The 15,202-nt window shown below is 33.4% G+C and overlaps 2 protein-coding genes and 1 long non-coding RNA gene across 3 annotated transcripts; 1 reads left to right on the top strand and 2 right to left on the bottom strand.

Moving 5' to 3' along the window:
* The first annotated feature begins 2,998 nt into the window (after positions 1 to 2,998).
* LOC143911603 (uncharacterized) lies at positions 2,999 to 4,115 on the top strand. Its single transcript, XR_013260584.1, has 2 exons — positions 2,999 to 3,664; positions 3,757 to 4,115. It is a non-coding gene; the product is annotated as an uncharacterized LOC143911603 (long non-coding RNA).
* A 700-nt stretch (positions 4,116 to 4,815) lies between these two features.
* On the bottom strand, positions 4,816 to 7,029 carry Dbp21E2 (putative ATP-dependent RNA helicase Dbp21E2). Its single transcript, XM_077430788.1, has 5 exons — positions 6,414 to 7,029; positions 6,063 to 6,334; positions 5,826 to 5,992; positions 5,321 to 5,597; positions 4,816 to 5,240 (listed from the first exon to the last, which is right to left on the bottom strand). The coding sequence occupies exons 1-5, from the start codon at positions 6,919 to 6,921 to the stop codon at positions 4,950 to 4,952; spliced, it is 1,515 nt and encodes a 504-aa protein (XP_077286914.1). The 5' UTR covers positions 6,922 to 7,029; the 3' UTR covers positions 4,816 to 4,949.
* A 3,966-nt stretch (positions 7,030 to 10,995) lies between these two features.
* On the bottom strand, positions 10,996 to 13,979 carry LOC143911602 (store-operated calcium entry regulator STIMATE-like). The gene is made up of 6 exons (XM_077430562.1): positions 13,736 to 13,979; positions 13,513 to 13,657; positions 13,177 to 13,298; positions 12,905 to 13,101; positions 12,738 to 12,812; positions 10,996 to 12,670 (listed from the first exon to the last, which is right to left on the bottom strand). Exons 1-6 carry the CDS (start codon positions 13,884 to 13,886, stop codon positions 12,581 to 12,583), a joined length of 780 nt encoding a protein of 259 aa, XP_077286688.1. The 5' UTR covers positions 13,887 to 13,979; the 3' UTR covers positions 10,996 to 12,580.
* Between the last annotated feature and the right edge of the window lie 1,223 nt (positions 13,980 to 15,202).

Here is a 15,202-nt window from a genome sequence, read left to right as displayed (position 1 = left end):
TGTTGCCCTATCACAGATATTCTCAATGTGAATGTTGAAACTCCAACTATTTTCGAAGACTATTCCCAGATCAGATATAAATAATTCTCTCTGAAGAAGAGAATCATGAAATTTATACGGATATTTAATAGGAGAACGAGAACGAGAGTAAGAAATGACCCGACACTTTAGGATATTGAAGGGAAGTTTATTAACATTAGCCCATTCATAAATAGAATTCAAATCCTCTTGCAAATAAAGAGCGTCAGGTAAATCAATTATTCTCTTATAGATTTTTAAGTCATCCGCATATAATAAAAATTTAGAATGGTGAATAGAAGATTGAATATCGTTGATAAATATTAGGAATAATAAAGGGCCAAGATTTGATCCTTGGGGAATCCCAGAAGTGGCAACATACTCATAAGAAAAGCAACTCCCAAACTTAACGAATTGACGTCGATCCTGTAAATAAGAAATAAAAAGACCAACAAGATTATAAGTAAATCCAATAAAACTTAATTTACTAACCAAAATTTTATGATCAACTTTATCAAACGCCTTCTCAAAATCAGTATATATTACATCCATTTGATTATTACAATCCAAAGTGCTGGTTATGTCATTAGAGAAACATAACAAGTTGGTAATAGCTGATCTGGCCGGACGAAAGCCATGCTGCTGATCAATGAGCATACTTTGAAAGTGATTAAAAATGTATCTGTGTAATATTACCTCAAACATTTTGGCTGGCGCTGACAAGATAGTTATTGGTCTGTAGTTCCTTACACAAGATTTATCGTCCTTCTTATGAATAGGAGTTACTTTAGAGCATTTCCATAAATTGGGGAATGAAGAGTTCCTTAGAATTAAATTAAAAATGAATTTTAAAGGTTCTAAGAGACTAACCTCACATCCTTTTAGGATGTAATTAGGGATGGAGTCAGGACCGGAAGAATAAATATTTTTTAACTTTAGAAAGCCATATTTCAGATCGGAAGAGTCAAGATGATTAATCGCTAAAGTGGGGAAAGTAAATTCCGAGTCATTGGTAGGTTCCATGGAATCAGTAGGATTATTGAAAACTGATTTAAAAAAGTCGGCAAATCCATTAGCAATGTTTTGATCACCCTCTAACAATCCAGAATCATTGTACATAATGGTCGACTTTACACGATTTACACGTTTAGAATTGATGAAGTTCCAGAATTTCTTAGGGTTTTTAACTATGGAACTTTCACAATCAGCTACATAAACATTATATGCATTATTAATTAATTTCTTAATTTCCGTATGTAAAATACGGAAATTATTTAAGATAAGAGGATTGCTCGATTTCTTCCAGAGTTTATGTGTTTGATATTTACTTTTTAAGAGATTAATAATTTCTTTAGTAAACCAAGGCGGATAAATCCTTTTACTCGTCACTAATCCTTTCAACCGAAAACAATCATTAAAAATAGAATATATAATGTCATAGAAATTAGAGAGGGCCAAATTAACATCTTTGCACTCATAAACTCGCTCCCATTGACAATTACAAAGAATATCATTTAAATATTTGAAATCAACATTTGTAAATAACCATCCATTTAGGACAGAGGTATTAAGACAGTTATTTATTAAACGAAGTGAGGAATAAGTTATAGTTAATTTTAAATGAATATCAAGAGCAGGATGATAGCTGTCTTCAGGAACCAAGGAATCAACTGAATTTGAAATAATAATATTCTGACAATCTAAATTTGTTAATAGAAAATCCAACATGGAATTATTAAAATAGTTTCGAATAGTATTAATTTGTTTTAAGTTGAATAAAGATATAAAAAAATTAAGGTCATCAGGAAAACAGTTAGAAGAATTCAGATTAAAATCTCCAGATATAAAAATGCGACCATTACTAAAATGTGAATAATTAGATATAATTAAATCAAAAAATCGCTTATAAATATTTGGTGGAGATCTTGGTGGAAAATAAATAGTACATATGTATATAAAAAAAGGAATGTTAACAAATCTTAGTTTTAGCCATACACATTCATGAATGTCCTCAAGATGACTAAGTCTTTCAACCGAAATAATATTTGTATTTTTAACTGCTAGAAGAACACCACCACCTCTGGCAGATCTATCATGGCGATATATATTGAAACTGCTGTCAAGTACTTCGGCATCATGTACAGATGAGTTTAGCCATGTTTCAGTAATAGCAAGGACGTCAATAGATCTAGAAGCGGCGTTGTTGTAGAATTCCTTGAGTTTTGTATTTAAACCCCGCACATTTTGATAATAAAGTTTAATGTTACGGGTCACGGGTTTGGGCAATCGGTTTCGAAGAGATTTTTTTGAGAAATAACCATTCTCTTATGCCAGTACCCATAGGCCAAAATTCAGGATTGATAATTATATTAAAAGTTTCAGTATCTACACTAATTTTAAATGACGAGCACATGTCAGTTTTAGCAACCTGAGAAACGTTGATTCTTTTATTTTTAATTTTATTTAATATGAACTGTTTCACAGTATCACAAGTGCAGTTATTTGCCAAATTAAAAACGTGTACATTCTTCAATTTCGGAATAGTGGCCACCTGTAAAGTTTTATCAGGTGCTCCAGATCCACGAGTGTATGGCAGTCTCCCGGAAGAAGTCCCAGCGACCTGACTGAACGAATTTGAAGGATCTACAGTAGAAGCAGAAGCAGGAGCACAAGAGACAGGAACATAATCAGATGTTGAAGCAGAAGCTGATGTAAGTGTAGCTGAAGATGAAGATGGCAGAGGTGAAGCAGTAGAAGATAGCGCTGCGACCTGACTGTAAGATTTCGCAGGTTTTATAGGAGAAGGAGGAGAAGCAGAAACAGAAACAGTAGAAGCAGAAACAGTAGCACACCCAGGAGTAGATGCTGAAGCTAAAGCAGACGCGAGTGAAGTTGAAGCTGAATAAGGCGGAGGTGAAACGGTAGAGGATGCCGCTATAACGTCATACGGGCATCTGACAGGTGTTTGTTTATGTACTGTAGTATTGTTACATTCAGTTGACAGTGTGGAGAGTTCTCGTAATGTTACCTCGCCCGATTGCAGAGTTGTAGGTTCAACAAAAACAGCTGGAGCCAGAGCTGCTGGAAAGGGACGACACATCATCCTCTTTATTTCACCGACATCAGTGTGGATAGTCTGGAGGGACTCCACAGCGATTTTTAGCGAGGCCATGTTATTAAAAGCGACGCGTGCGATGGATACTATATTTTTAATTTCGTCGCTGATGTATCGCACCCTGTCCTTGGTAAGGACATTGGCACCAGATCCTTTTTTTGAAAGGTCCGCGAGTATTCTCTGGCTTATAGTAACAATATCCTCCATGGTAGAATGCGAACGATTTAACACGTCCAGACACAACGATAGCACACGATATATATTGAATGTAATGTGACAGCATGCTACAGGTTTTCCACCTCAAATTAAATATGTTCCATTTCAAATTAAATATGTATTGATTGCGGCAATGAATATTGATGGAATAGTGTGGCATGAAATTATTGAGCACTCCACAGTTAATTCCAATATTTTTTTGTGATTTTCTTGAAAGATTGTTGCAAAAATTAGAAGAAAATCTTGAAAAAGTATGGTTAGTGTTAGACAACGCCAGCATCCACCATACCCCAGAAGTACGTGAGCTGGTTGAGCGTAAAAATCGTTTTTTAAATTTTCTTACCTCCATACACACCAATGATGAATCCCATTCATGAAGTATTTTCTAAGATTAAATGTTCTTCCAGGAATTCGCTTGCAGACTCATCGATCGGATTAAATTTGGTTGAGATCATACAAGAGTCTGTCTCCACTGTTACATCGACAAATTGCAACAAATACTACATGAATATGTACGGGAAATTGCCTGCAGCAGCTGCTAAAGAAGCGTTATAAATTATTGCATTTTAAAAGCGTTATGTAATCATTTAATGTTCTCTTATTCCTGTTTTATCTGTTTTCCAGTCATTAACTTTCATTATAACGATTACATGTAAATATGGAAATAATAAAATGTTATTTAAAAACTATTAATTTAAAACGAAAAATATTTAATTTGAAATGGAAAATATTTAATTTGAGTTGGAAAATATTAAATTAAATATATAATGTAAATATTTAATTAAAGCCTGTAACACCTATTCACTGACACTACACAAATGCATTTGTTCGCGCCAACTCTCAGTAACAGACCTACATATATACAATGAAATATCTGAAGCATTCTTTATTTTATTTATTTATATATATTTTAGCTATCAAGCTAATTTAATGCGACTGTGAAATACTCCATTACATATACCAGAAACGTAGCTCAGTTGGTTAGCGTATAATGCTATTAGCTGAGAGGTCATGGGTTCAATCTCTAGCCTGGTGTCGCTAGCTAGACCTTGGATATATGTGACTCTCGGTCGATCGTTTCCTATTAGAGTTAGCCAATTTATATAATTTCATTGTTGAAACGGTTCCAAACAAATTGCCAACCTATCCTCATTTGTCACTATTATTTGAATATATGTATATATAATCTCAAATTTATAATAATAATATTATAAATTTATATAAACTACAAATGTACAGAATTGACCATAGGTGTGTCGGGGCAAAAGCCTAAGTAAATTAAAATTTAAAAAATATATAAATATTTTTTGTATGTTTTTATCTGCTATGCAAACCACAGCTTACAACTAAGAACCACAATTTGTCTTTCATCAAAAGGTCTTTTAAAACGTTTCTTTTGTTGTCTTGTCAAGCATTCGTTCTTATATTTTGATTAGTATTAAACCTATAGAATTCAAGAATTGTTTAAGAAATGTACATAGGTGTGTATGTATATATTGTAAAGTTTAAATTATCATCACTTAAAACAAAGTAAAGAAGCACTATTTTAACATTTTATTGGTTTTTTTTTATTTACAAATATAAAATCATATCAAAATTATTATGCTTTTGCCGTATTTCTTATGACTGATTGAACCTTTTTTATACTACTCTTAGGGTTGTCCATGATGGTTCCATATATCACTTTGGTTATGTTACCTTGTACATTAGGCAACTCTTTCAATTTGCGAACAGACGTTTCAATTTTTTGAACTATCGGTATTTCTCTACGCGAAGAAATAAAGTTCGTTACGTGACAACCTTCGGGACTTCCTAACCTACCCGTACGACCCACTCTATGTATATAATCAGCGATATACAAGGGAAACTCATAATTTAGCACATGTTTAGTCTGAAAAGCAAACACATCAATCATCATCATTCATAAATTTGCATAATTTGTACATAACAAAAAAGATTATGACAACATACTCGTATTGTGTCCAGTCCTCTAGATCCAATATCTGTACAAGAGATAATATTGACTTGTCCACTTTTGAATAATTCAAAGTTAGTATTTCTCATTTCAACAGGCATTCCTGAGTTTAAATGTATGCACTTTATTCCGTGCTCATTCAAAAATAGCGATATCCAATTCGATGTTGCCGTTTGGTTGGAGAATATCATGAGTGGTACGCGCTTGCTTTGATCACTTCTGACTAGTTTTAGTAATTCCATCGGTTTGTCTACCTTTCCAATCCGTAGGAACCTAAAAGTAAAACATAGTCAGCTAATACGATTTGAGAAAGTATAGAATTAAACGTGCCATTCGTTCAAAACATTGATTGAATGCGATTTCCATCAAAATACATTACATTCCAGATCAATACGCAAATTGAATAGTATTTTCCATACCTTCTAATCAGTGAACAAACAACATTTCGTCACAAAACTATAAATTTGCACGTTTTATAAATTATTATTGATGAATTCTTACTTTTGTTTAACATTGGGAAGCAATTTATGTAAATAATCATTGGATACTCTCGCCAATGATTCCACATCTATAAAATCAGATAGAACTTCCGGAAGGTTTGTAGGCATAGTCGCGCTAACCAGAGTCAGTTGCGAGCCTGTCGGTGGGACTGTTGCTTGATATACAAACTGTAAAATTATGTATTCATTATTAACAATGGAACTGATATATGTACATTCATATTTGATTTATACTCACTGATATTTTTTTTAAGAAGTGAACCAATTTCGCATTGAAACTGTCATCTAAAAGTGTGTCAGCCTCGTCCAAAACGACGTGATGTAAATTCTTAACACTGTAAATTCGATGCGTCACCATTTTACTGAGTGCTCCGAAAGATGCAATCACCAGGTCGACTTCTTTCATCGTCGAATGTCTTATTGATTGCGTCGTATGTCCTCCAGTTATACAATCCATATTCAAAGACAATTCATCACAGAAAGGTCTCGCAACTTGTTCAAGTTGATGCGCTAAAACATAAAATCACGAATAAATAAAATTACAAATAAAAAAAAAATAGACTACATTATGCATAATATTTTACTATACCGAGAACCCTATTAGGTGATATTATAAGACCCATTGGACTATTATAATTTGTGTTTGGTTTGATTTTTTTCCACATTATGAGTTGTTCTAAAAGTGGAAGTAAATAAGCTAACGTCTTTCCGCAACCCGTTTGCGCGGCTATTAGTGAATTTTTGCCAGAGAGTATGATCGGAATGGCTTTGTTTTGAATGGTGCTTGGATGATTTATCTTCGTGTTGGATAGAGTTTTCAAAATTTCTGGAGATATGCCGAGGCTTTGAAACGAGCGTTTGACCTCAGGCTCTTTTGAAGGTTTGCTGTTTATTGTGAAATAGTCGCCTTTCGATTTCTTGTTATCCCAATGGTCAGAAACTAATGGGATGTTGCTATGCTTCTTCACACCTTCTCCACGGTAGTTGAATTTAGTTCTTTTGCTTGATATTAAGGGTATTGTACTTGCACTGCAGCATCTCACCGGAGTACAAAATATTTTTTCTTTGTATACGAATATAACACAGCGTGTAAACATTGTATAATGCAATTAAATGCAATTCGATTGATAACAAACGCGGCCACCCCACTGTCTAACCTCAATCTAAGTGACATTTATGGCCAAAACAGAGTGAAATCACACATTGATGTTTTGGCCAAAATTTTCAGAATGGGGTCCATCACGCTATCAATATTATCACGTGACAATGTAATAGGTCAGTATTGTGATAATCGGTAGTGAATCCAAGTTGTTTTGAAATCCACTTTACTATACAATTACGATCCATGTTAATATTGTAATAACCACCCAATAAGATCAATATTTAAAAAAAATAATTTTAATAATTGACACTTTTTCTTTACCGAGCCGTAGGATTGCCTTATATCAAATTAATAAGAATTTAATGTCAGCTGATTGTCAAGTGTATTAATCTCTAAGTATAATGGTGTTGTAATTGAAACACATTCTACGTACATGTACATATCAGTTGGTCATTCCGCTAAAAGCGATCTCGCGCACGTTACTTAAATCTCGACGATGGAACATCTAGCACTCAAAAACTCCATCAATTGAAATATTGTACTAATGAGAACTCGAGTGCCAGATATTCCGTATTCGCGATCTTTGTGGCAGCGATGGTCGTGCGTGCAATCGCAATTTGCGCAATAAGCCGTTTAACGTACATAACATATTGTAGCATATGTTAAAAGGAGCCGCCGTTATAATTGGTTTTCGAGGATTATCTCTAGGCTTAAGTGCTGTCGGCTAACAATGAAGATCCCCGAATGGACTTAGTGGTCAGTAACGGCACCCAGCCACTTTCCGCTAGAGTTCTCAGAACTGACAGCGCGAAAGTGTAGGACGGCGTGACGAAACCGTGGGACTGCATATCTGGTACGTGACTATAACAATAGGTAAATAAAAATGACCACTGACACGAAAGCCATGTGAAACGTAAAGGAGGTATGTAAAAAACGTGTCGAGGAAGAAATAAATGCTGTGAAGTGACTTTGGGCTTTTATTTGGATTCTCTACCCATCCCTACGGAACAATATTATAGCCTCAACCAAGGTCGTTTACATATGAGAGGATTATATGCCCAAATTTTAATAATAATATATTATAATTATGAGAATCACATCACAATTCTTTGAAACGCACTGAATTTACGTACATACTTACCTTCATAGGAAAATCCACAGTAAAAGTTTTTTTTAAACGATTGGCGAAGTCGCCTATGTCGTTATCGTCCCCCCCCCCTCAAAAAAATCTAAGGTACGGCTATACTCCCAACTGATTGACATAATATTGTTTTGACCACAAAATCAAATGTGCCATAATTTAATGCAATTCGTATGAGGTTCGAAACAATTAAAAAAAATTATATATATTCGCATGTACATGCATATAAATGAAATAAAATAAATAAAAGGAAAATATCGATTGTTCTGTATCTATAGGAACAACTAACGAATTTTGTTTACGCATGAAATTTATCCTTTATAATTGCTTATTACGTTTAAATTCAAACATTTTTTTACAATGATACGTCCCTGTTAAATCTGTAGTAAAATACAAACAAAGATATTATACATACATATGTACATAATACATATGGTGATACTTATTGGTACCCCTTAACCCATATATTGTCAATGGCGTGGAGCGGTGTCGTAAATTATACTGAGCTAAGACTTTTTTTCAATGTTTCTTTTGGTGATACAAAACATATGTGGAACTTAGCGAGATATATTTGTAAAAATAAAATGCATTTTGGTGTTTTATAATATTCTAAATTTATTAGGGAAAAATACATATACATTTAAATTTTAAACTTATACATAGATAAAAAGTGAAAAATAGATATTTAACTGGGATAATTACGAATGCCGTATTTTTTTATGTAAAACTTACATATATGCATATGTTATATATTATTATATATTATATAATAATATAAAATACATTAAGTGGAAAATATTTTGATAAATAACACATCAATATATTTTCCAAATCATGACAAAAACCATCACATTGTATTATAAATTATAAAATTTTCAATTAATTAAACTTATACTCTTTATTATTACTCCTTATTTATTTTTTAAACATAAAAGATAAATAACGAGTAATTTATTTCCTAATCCTAAAAAAAATCAAAAATGTTTTTTTGTATGATACGTCGTATAACAATCACCTACGTGTAAGGGTATTTTACAGAACTTACACCACAAATTTGTATATTTCACAGTTTTATTTTTAAAACATACACGACACCTTCTTCGTATAGGTTTTTTAGTGTCCGATATCTTGATGAGCTGATGTTTTTGTAGTTCTCCGGAAAGCCTCCAGTTAGAATCAACATATGTACCACCAGATGTTGTAGGATGATTGATATTTTCTGTACTAGTTAACCACGCTTTTGCAACTTCTAATAAAAAATTATGAAAATTGTCATGCTGATAATTAACACTATTATTGACACTAAAATTCTCCTGAAATTTTTTGATAAAATACTCGATCAAAAACTGCGCTTTCGCAAGTCTGTCAGCGTTTTGGTGAATGTTGTTATCCGAAAAATGCAGGAACTGTAGTATTTGTCGAAACCTATTTCGGCTCATCGTCTTCGAAAATATCGGTGTCTCGATCAGTGGATTATTGGACCAATAATCATTGATTCTTGCTTTTCTTATCAATCCCATAATTATAACTAATGCGAAGCATTTTTTTATTTCGGCCAGTGTGACATCAAACCATTTTCCGCTCTTTTTTGGGATTTTACACTTCTGGTGATTTTGTTGCCGATATCTGTTTGTTTCAGTTACTATGTGTTGAAGTAAATCATCACCAATAAAACAGTTCACCACATCTTCTACGCTCTTCTGGTCATTGGGTATTTGAGGACCTGCTGAGCCTTGAAAAGGTTCATTTTTTCTTGACGAATCGATGGCCGACCAATCAATATCGTCATCTTCATAACTTTCGACAGGATCGAATTCACTGCTGGACAGACGAAAAACACGTGTATATCTTCTTATTTGTTGAAGTGGATCGTCTGAACTTTCTTCTTCACTGGGCTCATCGATATTTTCTCCAATGCTGTCTTCATTTTCTTCGAGATCACTGGGAACGTCACATAAATTATCTGCGTATTCATCCTCCAAATTATTACCGAATGTGTCGTTATCCATTCTATACAAGAGATTGAAAAATAATTAAAATAAACTCGTATAAAAATTTATTATCAATTTCAATAAAAAAAAATACCTAGCAGCGAAGAAGTAACACCGACAATTCACCAAGTCAAAGACAACGTTCGCACTTGTACGCAATCGAAATGCAAATATCACTATGACGGCCGCTGACTCATATTTGTATCATGTTGGGTGCTCAACGCTTACTGGCCGCTGACACATACATATATACAGATTCACGACTGCGCGACGACTACAAGAACTGTTTCAGTCCGCTGATATATTTTTGTATTACGTTTTCGTCAATCGTTTTTGGCCGATGATACAATTTTGTATCACGTTTGCGTCATAAACGAAAACGTGATACAAACATATATCAGCGGACTGAAACAGTTCGCGCAGTCGTGAATCATATACATACATATGTATTAGCGGCCAGTAAGAGTTGTGCACCCAACGTGATACAAATATGAATCAGCGGCCGCATAGTGTTAAAACAATATAACAAAAACCTTAACGTAACTGAGAACTTTAAATGCTTCAATGCATAATATGTTCATTATTAAAGCAATATATTATCTTGTTGTCAATTATGCATCTAATAGACTGTATCATTTTTACAAGATTTTTCTTAGTTCCTTTCAGTGGCGGCTCGTGAAAATTCATAGAGGGGGGGCTGTAGAGATTAATCGGGCTGTAGTAGCTCGTTGACCATACCGGTGATCAAATGCAGACAAAAATAGCATGCATATGTACTATACTGGGAGACTGCAGCCCTGCAGCCCATATGGACGAGCCACCACTGGTTCCTTCTACCCTTTAAAATACTAAATCTTATATACTCTAAAATTTCAGACCTAAGAAATGGAAATGAGTTTTTGAAAAGGTAAAATATTAAAAAAATATATTATTTTTTGATTATGTGTATTTCACCAGATCTCTTACTACGATACAAAAATTCATATATTTTTTTATAAACACTTTAAAATATACCCAATATAATATTATAATGATCATATTAAGTATCTTGTGTTTGAATTGGAGGTAACTAAAAACATGGAGAATAATCATTACACACATACGTTCATATAGTAAAAATTACAGTCTTTTATTCGTGACACTTATGAAAAACACAAAAAAAATGCATTATACATATACTTAATTTACAAAAATATGTTTTTAACATTTGCTAGCTTTTGAAGCTAATATTAACAAATATCAATGCGAATATGAGAATAAAATTCTCTATTTGTATAATATGTATTTGGTACTTATTTTTATTTTTTTCATAATGTACACATTCCACAAACCAGTCAATAATATAAATGTATTAAAATATTAAATCTAATCCAAAACTTATTATTGCATTTAAATCTTAAAATATTTCATACAATCCGAAAATAAATTAGCTCAACATATTATGTACATTTCATTGAACTTATTCTGTAAAATTATAGTACGATTTAACTATATAAAAAAGTACTTGGCACTTAAAATGCGTAAAAATAATTTAAATTCATAATCTATTTACAAGTAGTTTTCTTTTTTGAGAAGCAGTGATAAGAGCAACAGATTTTTATCAACAAATATTTACACTCTTTTGAGACATTGTTAAAAATTATAAACATTGAAATCAATGGAATAGAAAAGTATTTATAATAACAAAAACTTATCACAATAATATACAAATAATGGGTAAATAATTATGGAAATATACACGTTCGCAATTCAAGTACAAAAATTTCAAGGAACAATAATCTATTGAGATTTTTTTTAATATAAATTTGTCGACACTTGATTGCTCCAAAAAATATGTACATACATACAAATCTCTCATTTTACAAATTTATTACAATAAAATATATAGACATACAAAAGTATGTAATATCAAGATATAGGAATATTTGTGATTAAGCTTTTTTAAAAATATACAAACAATTAAATTTCATTCATCATCATCTTATGATACATATTAAATTGACACCCACATTCTTTTGGATGTCATTGAATATAAATAGTCGTGTATATACATATATTAATAATATAATAACAATATCCATTACATTTTAATAAATCACAGGTATAAAAAATAAAAAAGCGATTACACCTTTGATAACATCGAATTATTACAATATAAGCATTCTACAGCTCACAATTAAATATGAAAATTATATCTAGAATGTTAAATTAAATGTGACCTAACGATCTCTAAAATAATATGTCTTATATGAATTGCATTATTTTATATTGCGATTTTAATTATTTGAATTGCTTCAAACATGCAACGTCAAAAATCTCATTAACCAAATCCAACAATGTTATAAAATTAAGAATGATAGCATATTTTGTGGTATTTATGTTCCAAAAATAATTTTATAATGCAAATATCACAGGACATTTGTATTATATTTCCATTTAAGATTTATCTTCATATTTGGCGGTGTAATCTTTGGAGATTATGTTCGATGTTAAGCCCGTTCTATAACAGGCTTTCGAGATGGTCATGCAGTTGCACCGATGAGCCTCTCGTCTGCTGACATATCTTCACTTTCGGAACCAGACTTTTCTTTTTTGATAGATCGATATCGTACCTAAAAAAAATCAATTTAAATTTGCACATCGACAAATATTACCCGCTAAATAACAACTTTTACAAACCTTTGTTTTTATTTTAGTATTATCAGGATGTGGACGATACATCAAAAAGTTATCAGTAACCCAAAACATTAAAATCTAGAACAATTATCTCAATTATATATCAATTGTATCAATTATATATCATTCAGATTATATGTATGTATACGCATAGTTGTAATATTACTTACGTTAACAAAAAACGGAATTATTAACATAATAACAGCTAGTTCAAGTCGTTGATCCGTGAATGGTGATAAGACGAAGCGTGTTACGCCAACTTGGCTGAGAAACCAAACTGCTATACCTATACTCGCTTTCATGACAATCATTATAAGAGCATATAAAGCACATTGACAACCCCATGCGCACGCAGAAGCAGGTTTACCTATAAAGATAAACATTTTAATCATAAAATAATCGGTAAATCATTCTAGTTACATACTATTTAAAGAATACTTACCATACTCTCCAAAATTTATGAGATAGAATCCATACAATCTTGAGAGTGCTTGAGCCACCCGTATACCTGCCCAAATGATCAACAAGCCTAAGGTCGAATCGAGCATAAAATTTATTATATACCTAAAAAAAAATGTATTATAAAAAAAATCACAATATAAAGAATATATTTATTTGTTAATAGAGCATATTTGCATTACAGTTGCATATGGAGCATATTTGCATTACAGTCTAGTCGGTCACTGCAACGTGACCAAAATAGTGAGAGTCGAGATTGTGACCTAGACCCCAATTTCACATTCATACATATCTCAAATCTAATCTCTAAAGACAATACCATGTGCAAGGATCTCCGATGAACTGCGACGCGAGCCACACGTTGGCCATGTGAATGATGAAAGCTCCCATTCCTTGTTTGGAAGTATCATAAAACCAGACGAGCCACGACCTTCTAGTATATCTGGGCTCGCAGAATCGTTTCCCTGTACGGCAAGAATACGATCGATATGAGAGATGTGAAATGAACGCACCGAGTGTAGTGCAAAGGGTTTGCAAAGTACCTATGAGACAAGTGAAGGCCAGGCCGGCGAGGAGAACTTGCAGGAACCAGCCGTATGTGTTTGTGAGCGCGTCTTTGCTGCAATGGAAGTTGGACCATTGGGTGCCCTCCAGAGAGGCTGCCCGCCCGCTCGCATTCACCGACATCATCATCGTGGAGCTTCTTTCCTCGGAGCCTCGTCGATCACCAGCCCCCCTGACACCGACACATGACGTGCGTCACTGACATTTCCACCAATTAGACGCACTCTAAACGCCACGGCCTACGACCATTACGACATATGTCAAATGTCACTTCTTTTTTACGAGCCTATTATTAGTTTCACTTGTTATTAACTATTATTAGCTTCACCTTTACTTTAACGACAAACTTGCAAGTAATGGTTTACTAACATGAATGGTTCAAAACCTAAAGCCGATGATGATTCATACAGACATATATTTTTGTTGCTTTTAAAGTTAAAGTTCTGACGGTAGTATAAATTCGGTAAACGGATTATTGCACCAATAGCGATTGCGCGCACGATAATCGTGAATACGGAATATCTGACATTCGAGTTTTCATTTGTACAATATTTCGCGTGGGTATATTTCGATTGATGGAAATTTTGGGTGCCAGATGTTCCGTGATCGAGATTTTAGTGGCGTGCGCGAGATCACTTTTTGCGGAATAATCACCGAACCTATAAATTCACGTGCTTATAAAATGGGAACAAAAAGTAAACTTAAACACAAAATCTTACCCTTAGGGTACTAGTGAAAGTATGGGAAACAGGAAAATTACCGAAAAGTGATATGTGTATTGAGGCCTGACGAGATGGGGGTACCAGCCGATGCTAATAACTAGGGCCCGGATCTTATTTTATAAAATTTAAATTATGGCGAATTTTCCCAGGAAAAAACAACTTGCACTAATTGAAAATATAAAAAATGAAATTGTTTTACGTATGTGTAATGACAAAAAAACGGAGCGAGTGGCTACGTCCACACTACCGATATCTACACCCGATATCCTCGAATTTTCCATATCCAGTTCCGATATTGCAACCTGTGGCTGCTATTTAGGAACTGGTAATGGAAAAATTCGCAAATATCCGGTGTAGATATCGGTAGTGTGGACGTAGCCAGTCCGCATTTACGATACTACACCAGGGCCTGGATTTTTTCTTGGCGGCTTTGTATTTACTTAGTAAAAGCAGTAGAATGAAATATTTGTTGGAATTAGATTATTCGTTTGTAGCACAAATCGATTTACTTCCATTATGGTTATTTTTAAATAGGTCAACTGTGTGACAATACTATGTAAACAAAGATGCGTGCGTGGGAGCAGGATGTGATTTTACACGTTTCGGATGGCAATCTCTTGTCGGGACTCGAACAATATCAAAAAGGGACTAGAAGCAAAAGAGATTCTGAACTATTTTATACTTTAAATTACAAACGGCCGACATGCATAGCGTTTCATTTAC

Source organism: Arctopsyche grandis, chromosome 5 (assembly GCF_051622035.1).
Source record: "Arctopsyche grandis isolate Sample6627 chromosome 5, ASM5162203v2, whole genome shotgun sequence".
In the NCBI taxonomy this organism is placed as follows: Eukaryota; Metazoa; Arthropoda; class Insecta; order Trichoptera; family Hydropsychidae; genus Arctopsyche; species Arctopsyche grandis.
This window is presented reverse-complemented; position numbering and strand designations above follow the sequence as displayed.